Source organism: Acomys russatus, chromosome 12 (assembly GCF_903995435.1).
Source record: "Acomys russatus chromosome 12, mAcoRus1.1, whole genome shotgun sequence".
Lineage (NCBI taxonomy): Eukaryota > Metazoa > Chordata > Mammalia > Rodentia > Muridae > Acomys > Acomys russatus.
Window position 1 is genome coordinate 19,576,672 of NC_067148.1, and position 17,644 is coordinate 19,594,315.

The 17,644-nt window shown below is 37.6% G+C and overlaps 1 protein-coding gene across 16 annotated transcripts in view; it reads right to left on the reverse strand.

The window, feature by feature from the left end:
* Positions 1-730: 730 nt before the first annotated feature.
* The window catches only part of Agfg1 (ArfGAP with FG repeats 1), a 45,275-nt gene continuing 28,361 nt past the window's right edge, over positions 731-17,644 (reverse strand). Inside the window, exons 6-15 of one of the 16 annotated variants that reach the window (XM_051153962.1) lie at positions 17,323-17,442; positions 16,630-16,701; positions 14,555-14,764; positions 13,530-13,647; positions 10,355-10,428; positions 10,072-10,164; positions 5,130-5,177; positions 3,029-3,187; positions 1,957-2,048; positions 731-1,409 (exon numbers count right to left, since the gene is read on the reverse strand). In XM_051153962.1, the coding sequence (XP_051009919.1) occupies positions 1,350-1,409; positions 1,957-2,048; positions 3,029-3,187; positions 5,130-5,177; positions 10,072-10,164; positions 10,355-10,428; positions 13,530-13,647; positions 14,555-14,764; positions 16,630-16,701; positions 17,323-17,442 (1,046 nt within the window). In that variant the 3' untranslated portion in view covers positions 731-1,349. Of the gene's footprint in view, positions 1,410-1,956; positions 2,049-3,028; positions 3,188-5,129; positions 5,178-10,071; positions 10,165-10,354; positions 10,432-13,529; positions 13,711-14,554; positions 14,765-16,629; positions 16,702-17,322; positions 17,443-17,644 lie in introns of all 16 variants that reach the window. The other 15 variants (XM_051153961.1, XM_051153956.1, XM_051153957.1 and 12 more) reach the window with 15 other exon arrangements.

The following is a 17,644-nucleotide window of genomic DNA, read 5'->3' on the forward strand; positions in this document are numbered from 1 at the left end:
GGATATTGTTCAAAGCATTTTTTTTTTAATCATTTTAGTTCTCTTAGTTGTGTTTGGTTTTGATGAGAGTGCCAGATTATCTTGGGATGAATGAGGCATTACTACATATAAATATTAAACAAGTTCATTTGAATATTAACAAAAAGATAAAACTAAACTTAGTATTGCTACCTTTTTACACAAAGTATTTCATCACTGTAAGGTAACATGGGTTCCTGTTTCTTTATCACCAAAACAAATACAAACAAATGTTCTATAGATAATATCAGTCTGTCCAGAAAATGGAGGGGTGGGGGTTGGGGGGAACTCAGGTGCAATCATGTCACAGTCAATGCATGTCTGCTTCCAATACATTCAAAGACAATTAAAATGGAGGAAAAAAATAGTTAAAATAGGCCTTTTGCAGTCTTCAGAATTCAAGATCTTTAAAAAATATTTGTAAATACACATACATGCAAGTTCTCCATATTTACAAATCTCACAGAATTAAGAAGTTGCAGAGAAATGGGAAGTAGCATGGTGACTCTGACAAGCTACATTTAAATGCTTTTCCACTGTCACATTCCTGAATATAGCAGTCCTAGTAGTTTTAATAAATTTTCTACATGGCCTTTTTAAAAAAGTTAGTCACTAGAAGTCTTTAAGAATTCAAGATGTTCTCAACTCACTACTCATTATTTAAGGCCACTTTGGTAAAGGCATTGCAGCAAGAACACAAAAAAACAATAGCATATTTTCTAATATTTATTTTGTTCACCTGCAAACTGTAGCAAAACATGATCAGCTTTATTCCGCAGACAGGTGTCCTCCACATCTTTAAAGAATTTAGCCATGTATAAATAGAAGAGCTCTTTAGAAGGAAAAATTCAAGAATGAATAAAACCTCCTGATTTTGAGTTTGAACTTTCCAGAAGCAATGCTTCAAATGATTTTAATCATTCATTCCAAGATATATGACAGCACCTTAAAAGTGGCTGATCGGTTTCCCCAGTAACATTTCTCACATAACAATGTGTTAAAGTTACAAATACTGATATGCACAAATAGCTAATTTCTAAGAACAATATGTACAGTACTGCAGCATAATGAATGTGGGATCTGCAATAACTTAACATTACCCAATTTGTAACGTACATGATGCCGCTACCTTTCCTGCCAATTCACAAGTGAAAGTTGTTGCTGAGCCCTCTGTTCTGCACGCATTACCTGGTGTTTAATACACATTGCAGGCTTTGTAAAGACTTCTCTCATGTTTAAAGCTAAGATCAGTGAAACAAGACAACAGTGCAAGAGGCGAAGAGATGTAATATGATCACATAGAAGTTCGTTCCAGTACAGTGTCTATAAGGCTATAAGAAAGGATTGGTTGATGAGCTTCCTGTTGGAAATTGTCCTGTTGGTGCACCAGTCTATTGGAAAAAAACACAAGAATAGAATAAGCAAGCAGGAATGATGTCTGTGTAAGATGAAAGCATTCAACTGTACTAACTTATAACTTCAAACTTTTACTAAGAATTTTTTATCAATGTCATTCATCATTGTTGTTTTCAGCTGATTACAAAACTACTTAGTACTTGGTACAGACTGTACAGTGCTTTCAGTTACATGCGTTTATACAGTCTCTGACACTGCCTAAAAGGTAACCTAGCACTTAGAGCTACTTGTCAGTTGAAATAAAAAGCCTCATTCTTAAGCCTCCTCTTCCCTAACTCCAATGGCTTCTTCTTAAATATAATTTTGACAAGAGTGCATCCATTTCACATTATAAAATAGCTAATCTGTTATCAGCACTCTTATTTATAGCTAACTTCTGAAAGGTCTTACAAGTGCTATGTATAATCTATAACATATTAACAGAACACTAAGCTGTATGCAGGAATAGTTATAGTCACATACAGTTTTCCCTAGTTTAAAAATAAGACAACTCTTATTTGTAAAGTTCTAAAATTCACTCACCATAAAAGGATTACTAGACACTCCAGCAGCTGCAACTTGACCAAAAGGGGTTACCACTGGTTTTGTCTGTCCAAATGTGGCAAAACCTGCACCTTGGAGAGACAGAGAGATTGGGGTGGAGGGGGGGGGGAGAGGGAAAGGGGGAGAAAGAGAGAGGGAAAGAGGGGGAGAGAGAGAGGGAAAGGGGGGGGGGAGAGAGAGAGTTAGTTAGTTATATACTATACTGCCAACAAGAGCCGATCTCATTCTTAGATGTTTCATAAGGATTCGTACCAGGTGGCAAAAAAAAAAAAAAAAGCTTAGAACATTAGCACTCCCATCTTCTCAGACACCAGATACAAACTTCCTACGGCATGAATTAAGGGCCTCAGAGCTCTGAAATAATCTACCTCCACTCAGCATAGGTCACTGACCTTCAAGGATTTAACTGATGACTATGTGACTATTTGAGAGGGGTCAAGGTGGACAATACAATGGATTCTACACAATACCACAGTATTTCTCATGAAACATGTCATCATTTAGGACTAATCCATGGGCTGGACTTCCTAACTACTGAATGTATGAGCTTCACGAACATTCCTGAAATGTATGGATTTCAAACTTCAGCAAGTAAGAAATTAGGTAAAGAGAAAGGCAATGTGAATCGTCTAGCCTGTTATAAACAAGCTGCAAGTGCAGCACGGTCACCTGTTTAAAGTACTGATCAAAGCATACATGCCTACACCAAAGTGCTAGACAAGCAACCACTTGTCATGAAAAAAAAAAGACCAAAACTAACACTCTAGACCTATAGGACTATACATTTGAGAACACACGGATGGACTTATAAGACAGATGTGGGCAATTCTGAGAAGAATTTTACCTACTGATGTCTTCTAACATATGGTCAAGGCAATTTATAAAACCACAATCTTCTTAAGGCCCAAATGCCAAAGGCTCTCTTCTGGTGCAGTCAACTCTTAGCACATAAGAGAACAGAAATCTTAAGATAATCTTTGTCTCAAGCACTTAGCATCACACTATGTAAAGGGTACTAAAGTCATACAGCTAGCCAAATGTCTGAGCTTACCATTGGGCTGTTGAGAAAAAGCTGTCTGCTGTGGGAAAGCTGCTTGGGCTGGGAAGGCAGGCTGCTGGAAACTGCCACTAAAGCTGGTGGGGAGACTGTATTGGGCAGGAGTGCCAAATCCTGCTGGCATACTCATGGATGCAGTGCCAAAGGTTGCCGCTGATAGAAGAAAAGAAGGGTTGGTCAGAGACACTCAGAATAGTCAACACTGTGGAATACATGTACTTACCTTGAAAACACTAAGAGTACTCGAAACTCCCAAATCCTAGCAGTCAGTACATTCAGCACTGTTTACTGCCAGTGTGATATAACCTGGGAAGTTTGCTCTGAAATGAAATGTCCAGAGAGAAACTACTAGAGGCCATATTTGAAATCACTAAGAAAACTTCCCTAAGCAACTACATAAAGTCAAACAACAGCCTTCTGTAAGAAGCCAGCCAGACGGTGCTGTACATAGCAGTGTATGTCCTGGGTTTAAGGATGTTTTCCTATATCCAATTAAAAAACAATAACCACCAAACTGTAATGATTAAGTATCTGGTATCATTTAAGGTTCATTTTTCTGAAGAAAAATTTTAAGACCTCATCAAAAGAGCTCACTAAAAATTATAGAATTTATAGGCAAACTAAGATGAAAGGCAGTATATTCAAAACTATAGTTTTGTAACTATAGCCAAAGACAAAGAATTTCTATTTAAAGCATTAATGCAAATATAAGAGCACACTAAGTTCCTATTAACTAATTATATGTATGTATATATATATGCATATATACACAACATATACAGACACATAAATATATTTATATATGCACTCACATATATAAACACATATGTCTATAACCCCATTTTACAACTCTGCAAGAGAAGGGAGGACACCTGGAACTACTGAACTACAGAGGTTGACATAAAGTCACAAGGATTAGAAGAGAAGTCCAAAGGGCATTTTAGAAGAGACGAAGACCATCAGGTCCATAGATCCCGTGTCCAGTGTCACTAGATTCTCCTTGGCTTACTGTGCTTGATGGGTAGAGCCCCAACCGGTAATCTTTGTGGGAACCACCTGTGCCTATGTGATGTGCCTACCTCACCCCTATTTACATGAATGCCCATATTTATGAACACAGTCTCACTTTAGAGATGTGTAATTGTGAATGCTGTGAGTTGCTGGTAGGAGATACTTAAAGCAGCTCCTTTGATGACAGGCTTGTTACAGGAAGGGACTAGTGAAGTAGTGATAGTAATGTTGCCTTAACTGCACAGTACCTAAGGATGCAGGGAAACACTGTTAAAAGCCTATCAATTTGTTAAATTTCTTGATTTCAAAAAAATTTACCAAACTGATGACTGATTCAAGGCAAAGAAATTAAATATTAAAAGTACTCCATAAATTTTTTAACCTAAGAACAAACTAAAAGGGTTACATATGTTACCCACAGGAATCCTAATATTTATGACAATGCAAATTTGCTTGAGACCTAATTATAGACTATAGAAAGTTGTTGTTGGTCTTTTGTTTTTGTTTTGTTTTAGTTTCTTTACTATTAATGAAGACTGGATAAAAGAAAAGAAAAGAAGAAAAGAAAAAAGAAAGAAAGATAGAAAGAAAGAGCAGGCTATTAAGAAGCAAGTGAATGAAAGAAAAGTCTGAGCATGTTGCAGGGGAGACAGGAGGGTTTCACTGCAGACAAAATGCACTAATGCAACTGACAAGTCACTGTTAAAGCACTCAGTGCAAAGCTTCGACAGTTAAGCAAAACCAAAGTCCATGAGATAAAGCAGGGAAATGAGTTGGTATATCAAAAAGGCATCACTCAAAGAATTATGAACTTAAACATAGAAAAGTAACCAAAATAGCTACTGACACTCTACTGTGACCATGGAGGTAAGCAATAATACTTTTCAGTATTAATACATAAATCATTACATAGGATTTCCATGTTACTTTAAATACAACATGACCTTGATGCCACACATCCATGCCCACTCCATATTAAAACATGGAAATGACTTAATTCCACATGCAAGGATCCAGAACACCAGCAGAAGCTTCCACAAGCAGCTAGACAAACTGCCACACATATCTAGTTGTGGCCACCTACCAAAATGAGCGTGAGGGAACACTTGAGAATGCATTGCTCCAGAAAGGCCTTATGGGAAGCCATAAAGAGACCAAGGTCAATTAAGTTATGTACATATTATTAAAGTAAAAGTTAACTGGTTTCATTAAAGTTCTTGAGAATTAGAACACATTGTTGCCCCCTGGGTGTCATAGGAATACACAATAGAAACACACCCAAAAAATTGAGACCTCTTGTTTCAATTAAATTCATGACATTATAATATGTCATTTTAAACAGTTTAGAATAATAAATACCAAGTGAAAAAAACAAACAAACAAAACACTGATAAAAGTCCTTCTTGGCTGGGCATGGCAGTTCATACTTTTAATTCCAACATGGGGAGGGGGATTATCTTAGTGAACTTAAGGCCAGCCTTATATACATAGGGAATTCCACACCAACCACACCTTGAGAGTGAGACTCTATGTCTCAATACAAAAGTAATCTTAGCTTTGTTTTATCATGTGAAGATATTTAGCCCTAAGAATAGTACAGTAAAAGCCAGGCTTGGGGGTATACACTTGAAATCCTGATAAATGGTTTAGATGTGGAGGCAGGAAGATGAGTTGTTCAAGGACAGTCTCAGCTGCAAAGTAAACTCAGGGCCAGCCTGGACTACATGAAACCTGATGTGGGGAGGGAGGGAGAGAAGGAGAAAGGAAGAGAGGCAGGGAGGGAGGGAGGGAGGGAGGGAGGGAGGGAGGGAGGGAGGGAGGGGGGGAGAGAGAGAGAGGGAGGGAGGGAGGGAGGGAAGGGGAGAGGGGGAGAGATGGAGAGAGGGAAGGAGAGAGAGGAAGAGAGGGAGGAAGGAAGGGTGGTGGGGCGCGGGGGGAGCAGAGAGAAGCAGACAGACTGTAAGCATAATGAGACACATCCAAAAATGTTTCTTTACCAACTGAAATTCCAAGTCTTGAACAGAGCACCTGAATAATACCAGAATGTTTTCTTTACAACTCAAGACATTAAATAGACCTATCTAAAAATAACTTAAATGAGTGAAGTATTATGCAGAGGAAAATCATCAAACATACAAAATTAGCAAGTGAATGCAGTACCTTTAGTTTACTTAAAAGCATCATGACCAACAGACTAGAGAAATGCATCCTGGGTACACCTCAGCTGGAGTGCTGGGGACAGAGCTACATGCAGATATGTAACTAACAGAAAAGAGACTTGGCCTACTAATTCTAAAACTCTGTTCCAGTGTCATTTAACAGTTTGGATTAGGGTTATTTCTAAAATATATTTCTATGCGTTTTAGACTAGAATACTTTTTAGATTACCACAAATCTGAGGCACAGGGTGATAGAAGAGAAAAATGAATCTTGGTTCTGCGAAGTACTACCTCTATGATTTTTTTAAAAACTAAACTAAGCTTCAGTTTCCTCAGTGCAAAGGGGAAGATGGAAGAATAGAGAAATAACAGGACCTATGTACTTCATAAAGCTGCTATACCTACTAAAGCTGCTATAAAAATTAAATGTAACATTGAGTTAATGTACCAGATGGAAAGCAAAAAGTATTTCTCTTGCCAATTTAAACAGATTTTATGCTGTGCTCTAAATTCAGCAAAATATTAAAAGCGGGGCTGGAGGAATAGTTCAAGTCGCAAAGTTCTGAGTTCAATACTCAGAACCCATGTAATCACTTCTCTGCCTTTTGGCTAAAATCTAGTGCTAAAGTCCAAGTGGAAACATAGAGACGGTGGCAAGGCCTGTGATCTCAGACTGGGTAAGCAGAGATACAAGAATCCCTATGGCTCACAGGTCGGCTAGCATTGCCTGACTGGTCTAGGAGAGACTTTGCCTCAAAGGAGGTAGGTGGCATGCCTGAGGATGACGCCCACTGTTGCCTCTCACTTTATGAGCATACCCATGTGTGCCTCTGCCTCGCAAGTACTGAGATTAAAGCCATCTGGCACCACAGCCCAGCCTATAATGATATATTCTAAATTTCATATGTAATTCCAAATATGTAAAACATGACTAAAGTGCGTGCACACACACTTAGTTTTTAAAGGTTTAAAATGTTTTGGTCAATGCCTTTAACTCTCTTCTTAGAAATCCAAAGGCTTTAATTAGTCTTGCAGCAGGAACCCTGTTAAACTGCTGTCCCACTAGTTCCCCTACGCCCCAGTGAATACTGATGTAAAAACTTCTCAAAGCTGCAATATGGCTCAGCCGATAAATATGCTAGCTGCAGAAGCCTGAAGCCTGGGCTCAGTCCCTAGATCCCACAACAGAGCAGATCACAGGAGCAGTTTTCTGACCTCCACACAAGGGCTACAGCCATTCACAGGTCCCCCACCCCACCTCAGTTTCTCTATAGTAAAACTATTTTAAAATTTCTCAGTCAACAGTGACAATTAACCAGTATTAACCACCACTGTAATTAAGTCTCAAACAGAGCTAGGTTGATTTTTATCTTTTAATTTTCAAGAGCACAGAATAGTCATCCGGTTTTCTCAAAGCTATCTGAAGAAGGGAAGAGGCCCCGAGGAGTCCAATTGCTGTAGAGGACTAGAAACTCCTAAGGACCACGTATCTGTCAAACTAGCGTAGTGCTGCAGTTCCAACATTTGCTTCAACTTAGTCAATTCAATAATAATCTAGAAGAAAAAAATCCAATGTGATATATTCAAAACATCTTACAATGCAAAATTTACTTAAAAATAGCCAGGTGTAGTGGCACATGCCTTTAATCCCAGCATTTAGAAGGCCGAAGCAGGCCAGGCACGGAGGCACACACCTTTAATCCCAGCACTCAGCAGAGGCAGGCAGATTTCTGTGAGTTTAAGGACAGCCTGATGTATATATCAAGTTACAGGACAGTCAAGTCTCCACGGTGAAATCTTATCTCAAACAAAAAACCACCAACAGTAAAGCAAACAAAAAATTAATTTGAAATAAAAATGTGCACATGGTATTTCCTTTTTGATAAACTTTATTAAATATTGCTTATATCAGCTGTATATTGTACATATAGTATATTCTACACATAATCTTACTGCTTAAAATACTTTCATACTCAAAAGCAGCAAAAAATAAAAAGGGTAGTGGGGGACCCCCTAACTCTGATGTACACAGTAGAACACAAACACACAGGATGACTTACAGGCTCTGACCTCCAACAGCCTGGCCACCTAGGGAGCACTGCTTACACCACAGAGATGAGCTAATAAGTTAGTACACTCTGAGGCAAGGTCTAATTCAAGCTTCTCTTCTTTGGTTATCTCTATACACTGGAGCACCAATTTTAACACAGCAGGCACACATTAGGACAGTTAGTTCTCTTTCCATCATGTGGTCTCCAGTGAGAGATCAGCAAGAAGCACTTTTACCCACCTGGCCACCTCCCCAGCCCCAAAACAAACCTTAAAAATTAATTAATTAATTAATTAATTAATTAATTAAATTAATTAATTAATCAATCTGAGCCAGGCATGATAGTGCACGCCTTTAATTCCAGAACTCTGGAGATAGAGGCAGGCAGATCTCTGTAAGTCTGAGGCCAGCTTGGTCTACAAAGTGAGTCCAGGACAGCCAGGACTAGACAGAGAAACCCCTCCTCCCAATCCTATCAGATAGACAGACTTCTTATTCAGACTTTGGTGTCAGTAGAAGCTCCCATAGTAATTTAGACTTCTGACCCACGTGTGCCTCTCAAGGTTGGTTCACAGACAAATACCCCCATAGAAGCCCTACTGTCTTAATTCTTAGTCTTGCCAACAAAAAGACAATTATCATAAGCACTGACTCCTAATGACTTAGGTATACTATAACGATATAATTTGAGAGGATGGAAGTTTAGGGGAGGTGTTTCAAAACACAATTTTTCTGAATAGCTTTGGCTGTCCTGGAACTCATCTGTAGACCAGGCTGGCCTCACCTTCCTGCCTCTGCCTCACAAGTACTGAGATGTGGCACCACAGCCCAGCCTATAACGATATACTCTAAATTCCATATCAACACTTGCTATAATTGGAGTTGAAGCTCTGGTTCCAACATTACGCTGAACTACAAAGAAACAAAACTTACAGAGTCTAGACTGACTGGAGGGTTGTTAGACCACATGTAGCTTCTGATATGCCATGCTAGCTGGGCAATGGCAGACAAAACTGGAAGAAAGACAATGAGAATGATGTGACTTCCTTGTATGTGAAACAAGTAGAGAAAAAAATGGTGGGACGATAAAAAGATTAATAAAAAAGGAAGTAGTGAATGATACAATATTCAAGTATTGAACTCAAAAATGAATGGGGAAATGGTTTAGACGGCAGAGTGCAAGCCTAGGATGCAGGAGGACCCAGGGTTTGATAATCAGTTCTCACAAAAAGAAACAAAAAATAGGAACCCTGAAAAAGAGGCACTGGAGATATTTAATTAGAATTATCTCTATATAATTACATATATAATTAAAAAGTATTATTATATTTTCATACATCTGATATAATCTCATAGGACTTTTCATAAATTGTTTTGTTAATATTGAATGACAGTCATTTTGGCACCAAATAAGCCAAGCTACTACTATCAATCAAGTTCTGCCCATATTTGAGTTTCCACACCTGAAAAACCAAACTTTCAGCAAGGAGGGTTGAAAGATAATTTCTCAAGTCCTTGTAACCATTTTCAGTAGCATTTGTCTTTTCAGTTTTTTCTTTGTTTTGTTTTGTCTTTAAAACAAGGTCTTTCTATGTGGCTCAAGCTGGCCTCATAGTCATCATCCTCCTGCCTCAGCCTTCTAAGCACTGGGACGAGAGGCACACATAAGCACACCCAGCTAGTGTCTGTTTCTGAACAGTCATCTACCTTTCTCTTACACTATTGTTTGCTAAGAAGGAGGCCTCATGTTTAGGTGCTTTATAATAAGTTCTTTTCCCCCAGAGGTTGTAACTCCTCAACCTGTCTTTTCTTCTTACCTGTTGCTCCTCTGGCATTGGTCTGAAATGGATTTGTAGACGATGCCGCAGAAGGACCAGTAGCAGCAACAAATGGATTCGTAGAAGGCGTAGCTTTTAAAGAAGTATAAAATATGCTATAAAATCCTAAAATTTTATATTCAAGATTTAAAATTTTCTTCACTGTATTTTTGAAGACAGAAATGTGACCCTTTTGATAATAAAACATTGCTCTTACTGTCTTCCAGCACCCCTAAAAAGAATGTCCTACAACATATTCAGGTCCTCTATAAACAGCACATACCCCCAAATGGAGCAGGCCCACTTGAAGCCGGTTGTGTCTGAGCAGAAGCACCCACAGGCACTGTTCCAAAGACGCTGCTGGAGAGAATACCAAGTCAGTATTTAACAGAGACAAGACCATCTACCTACAATGTGCAAGCACATTAAAAAAAGAAAAAAAAAAAAAAAATCAACCATTCTATACATTACTGTAGTTCAACAGTAATCAAGATGAGCTTACATTATAAAAATTACTGAAATTCCAGTAATAAGTTGTTTAGATATGTTATCTTTATCAATAAGTAGTATACAGAAATTCAGAATTAAAAAAATATGTACTAAGATTGGATTCCATTACATGACAGCATAAGCACTTTAATAATAATTGTATTTTCAAAGTAAATAGAACGTAAGTTTTATTTTATATTACTACTAATCCACATAATGGCTGACTAAACAGAAAACAATGTATGTATTACCATCTGTTTGCAGTGTATGATGAACATATGGCCTTATATACATACTGAACAAATAAGAGTGCTTCATTTTCATTGATATGATACCAAAACTGGCAATTTCCTAAAGTTTAGCTGAAATGGAGAACGTCAAACCTACTAATGAGCTTTTTCCACTTCAAGAAGTCCAAGTTTCAATGATTTTCAATGACTACCTGAGAAAATTTCTATCGTGTTGGTTATTTAACAAAATGAAAATACTTATTCAATGAGCTGGGTCAATCTCCCAAATCCTGACATATTTCATACACAAAATTTAAAAATCTCTTTCATTTATATCATGAACCATCTCATCAGAGTATTGGAAAGCTATCAAGTTTATGGTAAAATGCACAAAGTTCTCAAAATTCTAACATTTGCTTGAAAGCATCAATTACAGCAAGGTTTGCTTCCTTTTTTAGACAAGGTTTCACACAGCACAGGTGAGCCTAAGCTCTGTTATGCAGGGCGTGCTCTACCTCCAGGTGCTGGTAATAAAGGCATGCCCTCTGCCCACTTATGGTACTGGGATCCAATCCAGAAGCTTCAGGCATGCTGGGCAAGCACTTCCACCTGAGTTCTACCCCTGGCATGAGGAGGAGTCTTGACAGTGGTTATATTTCTTGTAAAAAATGTCTGCAAATACCCAAATCTAAACCACCATAAAAAGAGTAGCTGGTTTGTCCCAAAACGCAACAACCATACATTTCTTTTAAGAAGACCATGTTTCACTAAGCATCTAAACTACTTGATAGATAACACGCAGAAGACACATTTCATAGAAAACACTCAATAAAGTTGAAAATGTTATTTTAACCAAGAATATTAGTTACAAAAACTAATCAACACTATTGCTAAGATAAAGAGGGAAATAGTGGCATACGCAATGAGAGGATGAGTTCAGAGTGAGTCCAACACTAGTTGTGGCAGTTTGAATAGGTACAGCCCCAATAAACTCATGTGTTTGAGTACTTGGTCCATAGGGAGGAGCACTATTAGGAGGTGTGGCCTTACTGGAGGAAGTGTGTCACCATGGGGGCAGGCTTTGAGGTCTCATCTGATCAAGCTACTCCCAGTATGTCACACAGTCTCCTGCTGCCTTCAGATCAAGAAGTATAACTTGAGCCAGACGTGGTGGCCCATGCCTTTAATCCCAGCACTTGGGAGGCAGAGGCAGGTGGATCTCTGTTAGTTCAAGGCCAGCCTGGTCTACAAAGAAAGTCGAGATAGCCAGGGCTGTTACACAGAGAAACCTTGTCTCAAAAAAAACCTAAAAAACAAACAAACAAAAAACCCAAAACAGGACAACATTCAACTCATTCTTCCAGCACCATGTCCGCTGTGTGCTGCCATGCTCTTAGCCTTGGCGACCATGAACTAACCCTCTGAAACTGTAGGCCAGTCCCAAATAAATGCTTTCTTTTACGAGAGTTGCTACAGTCTTGGTGTCTCTTCTCAGCAATGGAAACTCTAAGACACTAATCCAGGCCACAAAAGGAGACCACACTTTTTCTTTCTGTAAATCAAAGTGTGTTGCACAGAAACACAAGGTCTACTCTGATACAATCTGATGACACTATCTTAGTTCTGCTTAGGATTCCAGCAAGGTTTTCCTGTCTTATTTTGTTTTGTATACCACCAATACAAATGTCAATCACTGAAAAAATTAAATTAGCATCTCAGAATTATTATGAAAAAGAGATCTGACCTGTGAAAGGGTCTTGGGTAACTCAAACATTTCACAGATCACACCTGTAAACAACTAATGTATCATAAAGTAATGTCAGTAATCCACTTATCACATGGAATTCATCTAGGTTTCCAGGCCTTAAAATATAAAGCCTTAAAATATTAGTGCAGCACACCAAAATAATGTCAAATTTTATTATTTATATTCAATTTTTCCAATCTCAAGTAGTTAGAATTTCACTCTAGAAGAGGCATCAGAGGAATAAACTAAATATTAATACAACAAATATAATCTACAGAAGTTAAGTGTAAAATGGTTGTTAAGGTCTAATGCTCTTTCAGGTTTGGTATCACATGCCTGTAAGCACTCTGGAGAGACATGAGGTCACAACCAACTTTATTTAACACAAGACTAATGTTTTAAGGACACAGACAGTGAGGAGCTAGAGAACAGACAATGGCAGTAGAGTGTGGTGCAAACAAACTAAAAGCTAAGAAGACTACAAACACGGTCCTTTTCCTGTTTAGTTTTTATAACTAAAACCTGCCCTGACACATGCAATTTGACTGCTAAACAAATTATCTGCTGAGTACAATCCATATGTAATTGTCCACCTAAAAATGTAATGTATGTTCTTTGAAGTACAGTTAACATCCATAAGAATGAAAAGGAGTAAGATTTCCAAAATTTGATAAAAGAACTATGGCAAATACTTAAGAATTATATTTTAAATAACAAATTACACTCAAGTTCCTCAGACTTAAGAACTATTCTTTTTCTTCTTTCTTTTCTTTTTGTTTGTTTTTTGAGACTCATTTTGTAGACCAGGTTGGCCTTGAACTCACAATGATCTGCCTATCTCTGCCTCCCAAGAGCTGGGATTAAAGACATGCACCACTACGTCCAGCCCTAATCAATTATTTTTAAATTGCAAATCGACGAGAAGTTGCTTTTAACTCCGCTATTCAGACATGAAAAAAAACCAGAAGGTAACAGACAGGAGACAAGGATACCTGCTAGCATTACTTGTGGATGTGTATGCATTGCTGGAGGTGGCCGCAGAACTGAACACGCTGTCTAACTCTGCCAGAGCTGCATACTTGTCTGAAGATGCACTTGGGTGACTGGGAACTGAAACCACAGAACCAACAGGAGCTTTACCCGTGGTCCCAAAACCACTCCCTTGATCACCTCCTAGAGGCAAACAAACAAAAAAGTTACACAAAAACTTTAATATTATAGTGTCAGTTTATCAACCATATTTGCCATGAAACACAGTTAAACCCAAGACTGATTTGACCTAAACTTTAAATGGACAGGATTCAAAGTACTCTAACACTGATGGTTTCATTCAAATAAACACATAAATTTATATGAGAGACCTAATGTACACACTTTATTAATAGTACTGCTGTTTCAAGGGTTTTCCATTGAAAAAGAGTTAGACATAATTCTAACAGGAAATGTTCAATAAGGGTGAGGCATGGCTCTAAATGCCTTACACAAACAGTTCACAAAATCTCAGTCCAGTAACTCAGTTCTAGGATCTCTCACTTTGGAGATGGGAAAAACAATGCTAGAGGTCAGGATGCAGATTCCAGGGTAGAACACACTCCCACCGTTCTCCACTGAGCTATATATCATCACAGGGAAAATACTAAAAGCCAAAACTCATTACAAAATAGATTTGAAAAATAATGGGTCAAAATACAGAAATGTTAATAAAGTTCAAAGTGAATATATGACTAAAATGATAAAATAGCACTTTAGTCAGCTCTATACATGAAAATTTTTGGCCTTTGTAGTCACAGACTAGTATAGCATGTGTTTAAAGACAAAAATACAATTATTTTCAACTACTTTTTTCAAAATTGTATATAAATTAATTTCTAGGTCTTCAGTTCTATAGTTGATATTTTACGTGCAAAAATATCAAGAACCCTTTACTCGAAACATTTTATGTGCACATAATTTCTATACAAGAAAAACCATATGTAACTTAGACAAATTAGTATCTGTTTTGTTTGCACACTGATACCTTGCCCAGCACTGAAGATATTGTCTAAATTAGCAAGTGCCGCATATTTGTCTGCTGTCTGTAAACCAGCTTTGTTTGTTGAAACTTTACTAACAGTTGATGCTGTCTGGTGACTCTGGGATGTACTGAAGCTTCCAAAATCAGCACTGGAGGATTTGGGGAAGTTATCAAAATGAGCAAAATTAGCATTTACTGATCCAGCACTTCCACCTGTAACAGAATAAACGAAACATGAAATTTCTAGGCTTCCCTCAATATTCACTGGTAGATTATTTGATCACTTCTGCCTGAGATAGCTGTCCTATATGTACACTCATAATTGTATATATTTCTACAAATCAGTGACTGCTAAAGGACAGCCATCTACACATGACTTTTATAAGATATGAAACTTGATTTTCTTTTTTTAAAATACTTTTATTACACATGTATAAAAGAAGCTACATACAGCAGGGAGAACCATGTGACAGTAGTGAGTTCGATAAATGTTACATTCATAGTGGTTTGGCTGTTTGTATTTGTCCCGCTTGAAGTAAACGTCTTTTCTGTCCTGTTGAGTCTAAATTTCTGAATGAAATTCAATACTTATCCTATCTCAACTCTAATAGCTTAACTTCTTTATCTTGATCTAAAAAGATCTTATCCCCTAACCAACTAAGCTTGATTGTAAAACTATACTATCTGGCCTTCAGTGCCCCTCAGAGACTTGAGAAGAAATAAAACAAAGTTCTGAGTGAACCAGCAGCGCGGGTTAGCAGCTTCCAAAATGAACAAACTGACTTAGACCGTTTACTGCCTGAACAGTCACCCAACACTCTTTATAACGTTGGAGCCTCATCTTCCGCTTTCTGGCCCAATATCTATGCCAGACTTATTCGCAGGGCAGGAACTATTGAGGACTTGCTTACCCTGTCTTGGCAGAGTGTGGCCGTTGACTCTGCCTGCATCTAAGCTGCCCATTTTTAGGCAGAATTCTGAAACTTGATTTTCCTAAGCTCTGACAATATATGTAAGATGGTATCTACTCTGGGGTAAACAACAGAACTTGTGGGTGCAGAGAGGCCCCGGTAGTGTCTTGACATTTCTTCCAGCTACATAGTATCATCTTTCAGGGTCCTTCAACAGACTCTGGGCAATGTTTCAGATTATACTGATGATAAAATTCTTAAAATACTTGACTTTTTTCACCTAAAAAGCCATTACTTAATTCTACAAAGCAATTCATTGTATATTCAACAGGCCTGATGCTTGCTCAATCAGTGAAACTCAGTCCTACTATCATGTATTTCAAAGTGTAAAAATGAGAAGTACATGACAGTAACTCTGGCTCCTAACAGTCATGGCACACTGCCTACTACATTTGTAAAGTCTTTTCCCCACCCTAAAGACTTTTCAATGTCCTCGCTGAAGATTACAGGCAGTACATTCCACTCTGTACCTTGAATTCTCTCTCCACAGGTATTAGTCTTTTCTTCCTAAACTGTCAAAACCGTATCATACACATTAAGGTGACAGTGAAGTTCAAGAATTTTTAAGGCAGAATGGATCATTACCTATGCAAAAGACCTTTCATAGGTCAATTCTTTGACATTCTAAACCAAATACGAACTGATAAATCTTTTTCAAGAATTAAATTCTGGCTGTTTCAATGAAAACTAAGAAAACTGGAATTGGTAACATATGCCTTTAATCTAACTTACTCAGGAGACTGAGGCAAACGGACTGCCAGCTCAATACAGCAAGTCTGCATTTTAAAAATCAAGTTTTGAAGAAAAATCTGCTAAAACTAACATAAATAGATATGTATGTTAAAAGCGAGGGATCTGGTATGAATACCTAGCAAACAAAATAAATTTATGAGATTTTTTATGAAAAAAATTACTTCAAATTATTAAACCAACTAGTTTTCATTAAAAATTATTATATCCTTAACTCTGAGTTTAATAAGAGAAGAGAGAATAAATTGAATTTATGAAGGCTAATCACTAAAAATGATGATGAGCTATAACTGAAAAAACATGAAATAACACAAATGCATATAAATTAACGAATGCCTACTGGATAACGGAACTTACTGTGGAAGGCCTGGAGAGGAAAAGCTGAAGTAAATTCACCAAAACTGCAGCTAGATGAAAGTACTCTAAATGCTGGACAGCCAGAAATTATGTAAATGATGAAAATTAAAGGGTGGGGAGGAGAAAAGAAAATTGAAAGAAAAGCCTTTAAGACAACACATACACTGAGTTAAAAGTTGAAAGAAAAATAGTCAGCCAAAAAGCTAAATAAGGGTTCAAAGAATTTCTGAAAATAGTACACTTTATGGAAAGAATTTCAAGGTTTGAAAACCATTCCTGCACAGAACTAGTTCCATATTTGCTTGAAGTGATCATTAATAATTTATACATGGCTAAACAACATTAAAATGTTTCTTAAGCTAGCTGCCCCATAAAATGACTTGTCTTTATTTCTTTTCGAAGCCATCAGTTAGCTTCCTTTATCCCAAGATATAGTATCAGCCTTAATCACTTTAAGAAGTTCTGGTCTTTGCACCCTCAGTGGACGGAGACTTTAAGGCAGAACCATGCGCAGGAGAAAGAGGGCAGAGGATGCACAGTAGACAATGGCCACAGAGTAGAGAGAAACAGATGTCAGGTTTCCCCAGAGCTTTGTAAAATAAGGTCATTAGAGAATTTAGTTTTTCAAAACTACATTTGGAGAGTTTTGTTTCTAAAAGTAAACATTTAAGCACAATGCTGGAGAGGCTCTACCTGTAGTTTGGGGCTGAAAAGGAGAGTGACTTGCTGTGGGGAAACCTCCAAAATTACTCGAACCACTAGACTGTCCAAATGCATCAAAGTTTGCAAAATCTGCATTTGCAGAATTCTGAGCTGTAAATGGCAAGGACAACATGTTAATGAATATGAAAACTGCAACTGAAAAGACATGACAAATGAATTTAAGAATCCTATGAAAATGTCAATGCACTACAACTTGTGTTAAAAAGAATTCATTTAAAAATCAGATCTTAAATGCTATCAGTATTTAACCCAATTAGTAGTATATACTAAACAGTATCCAGAAATCTCCAAA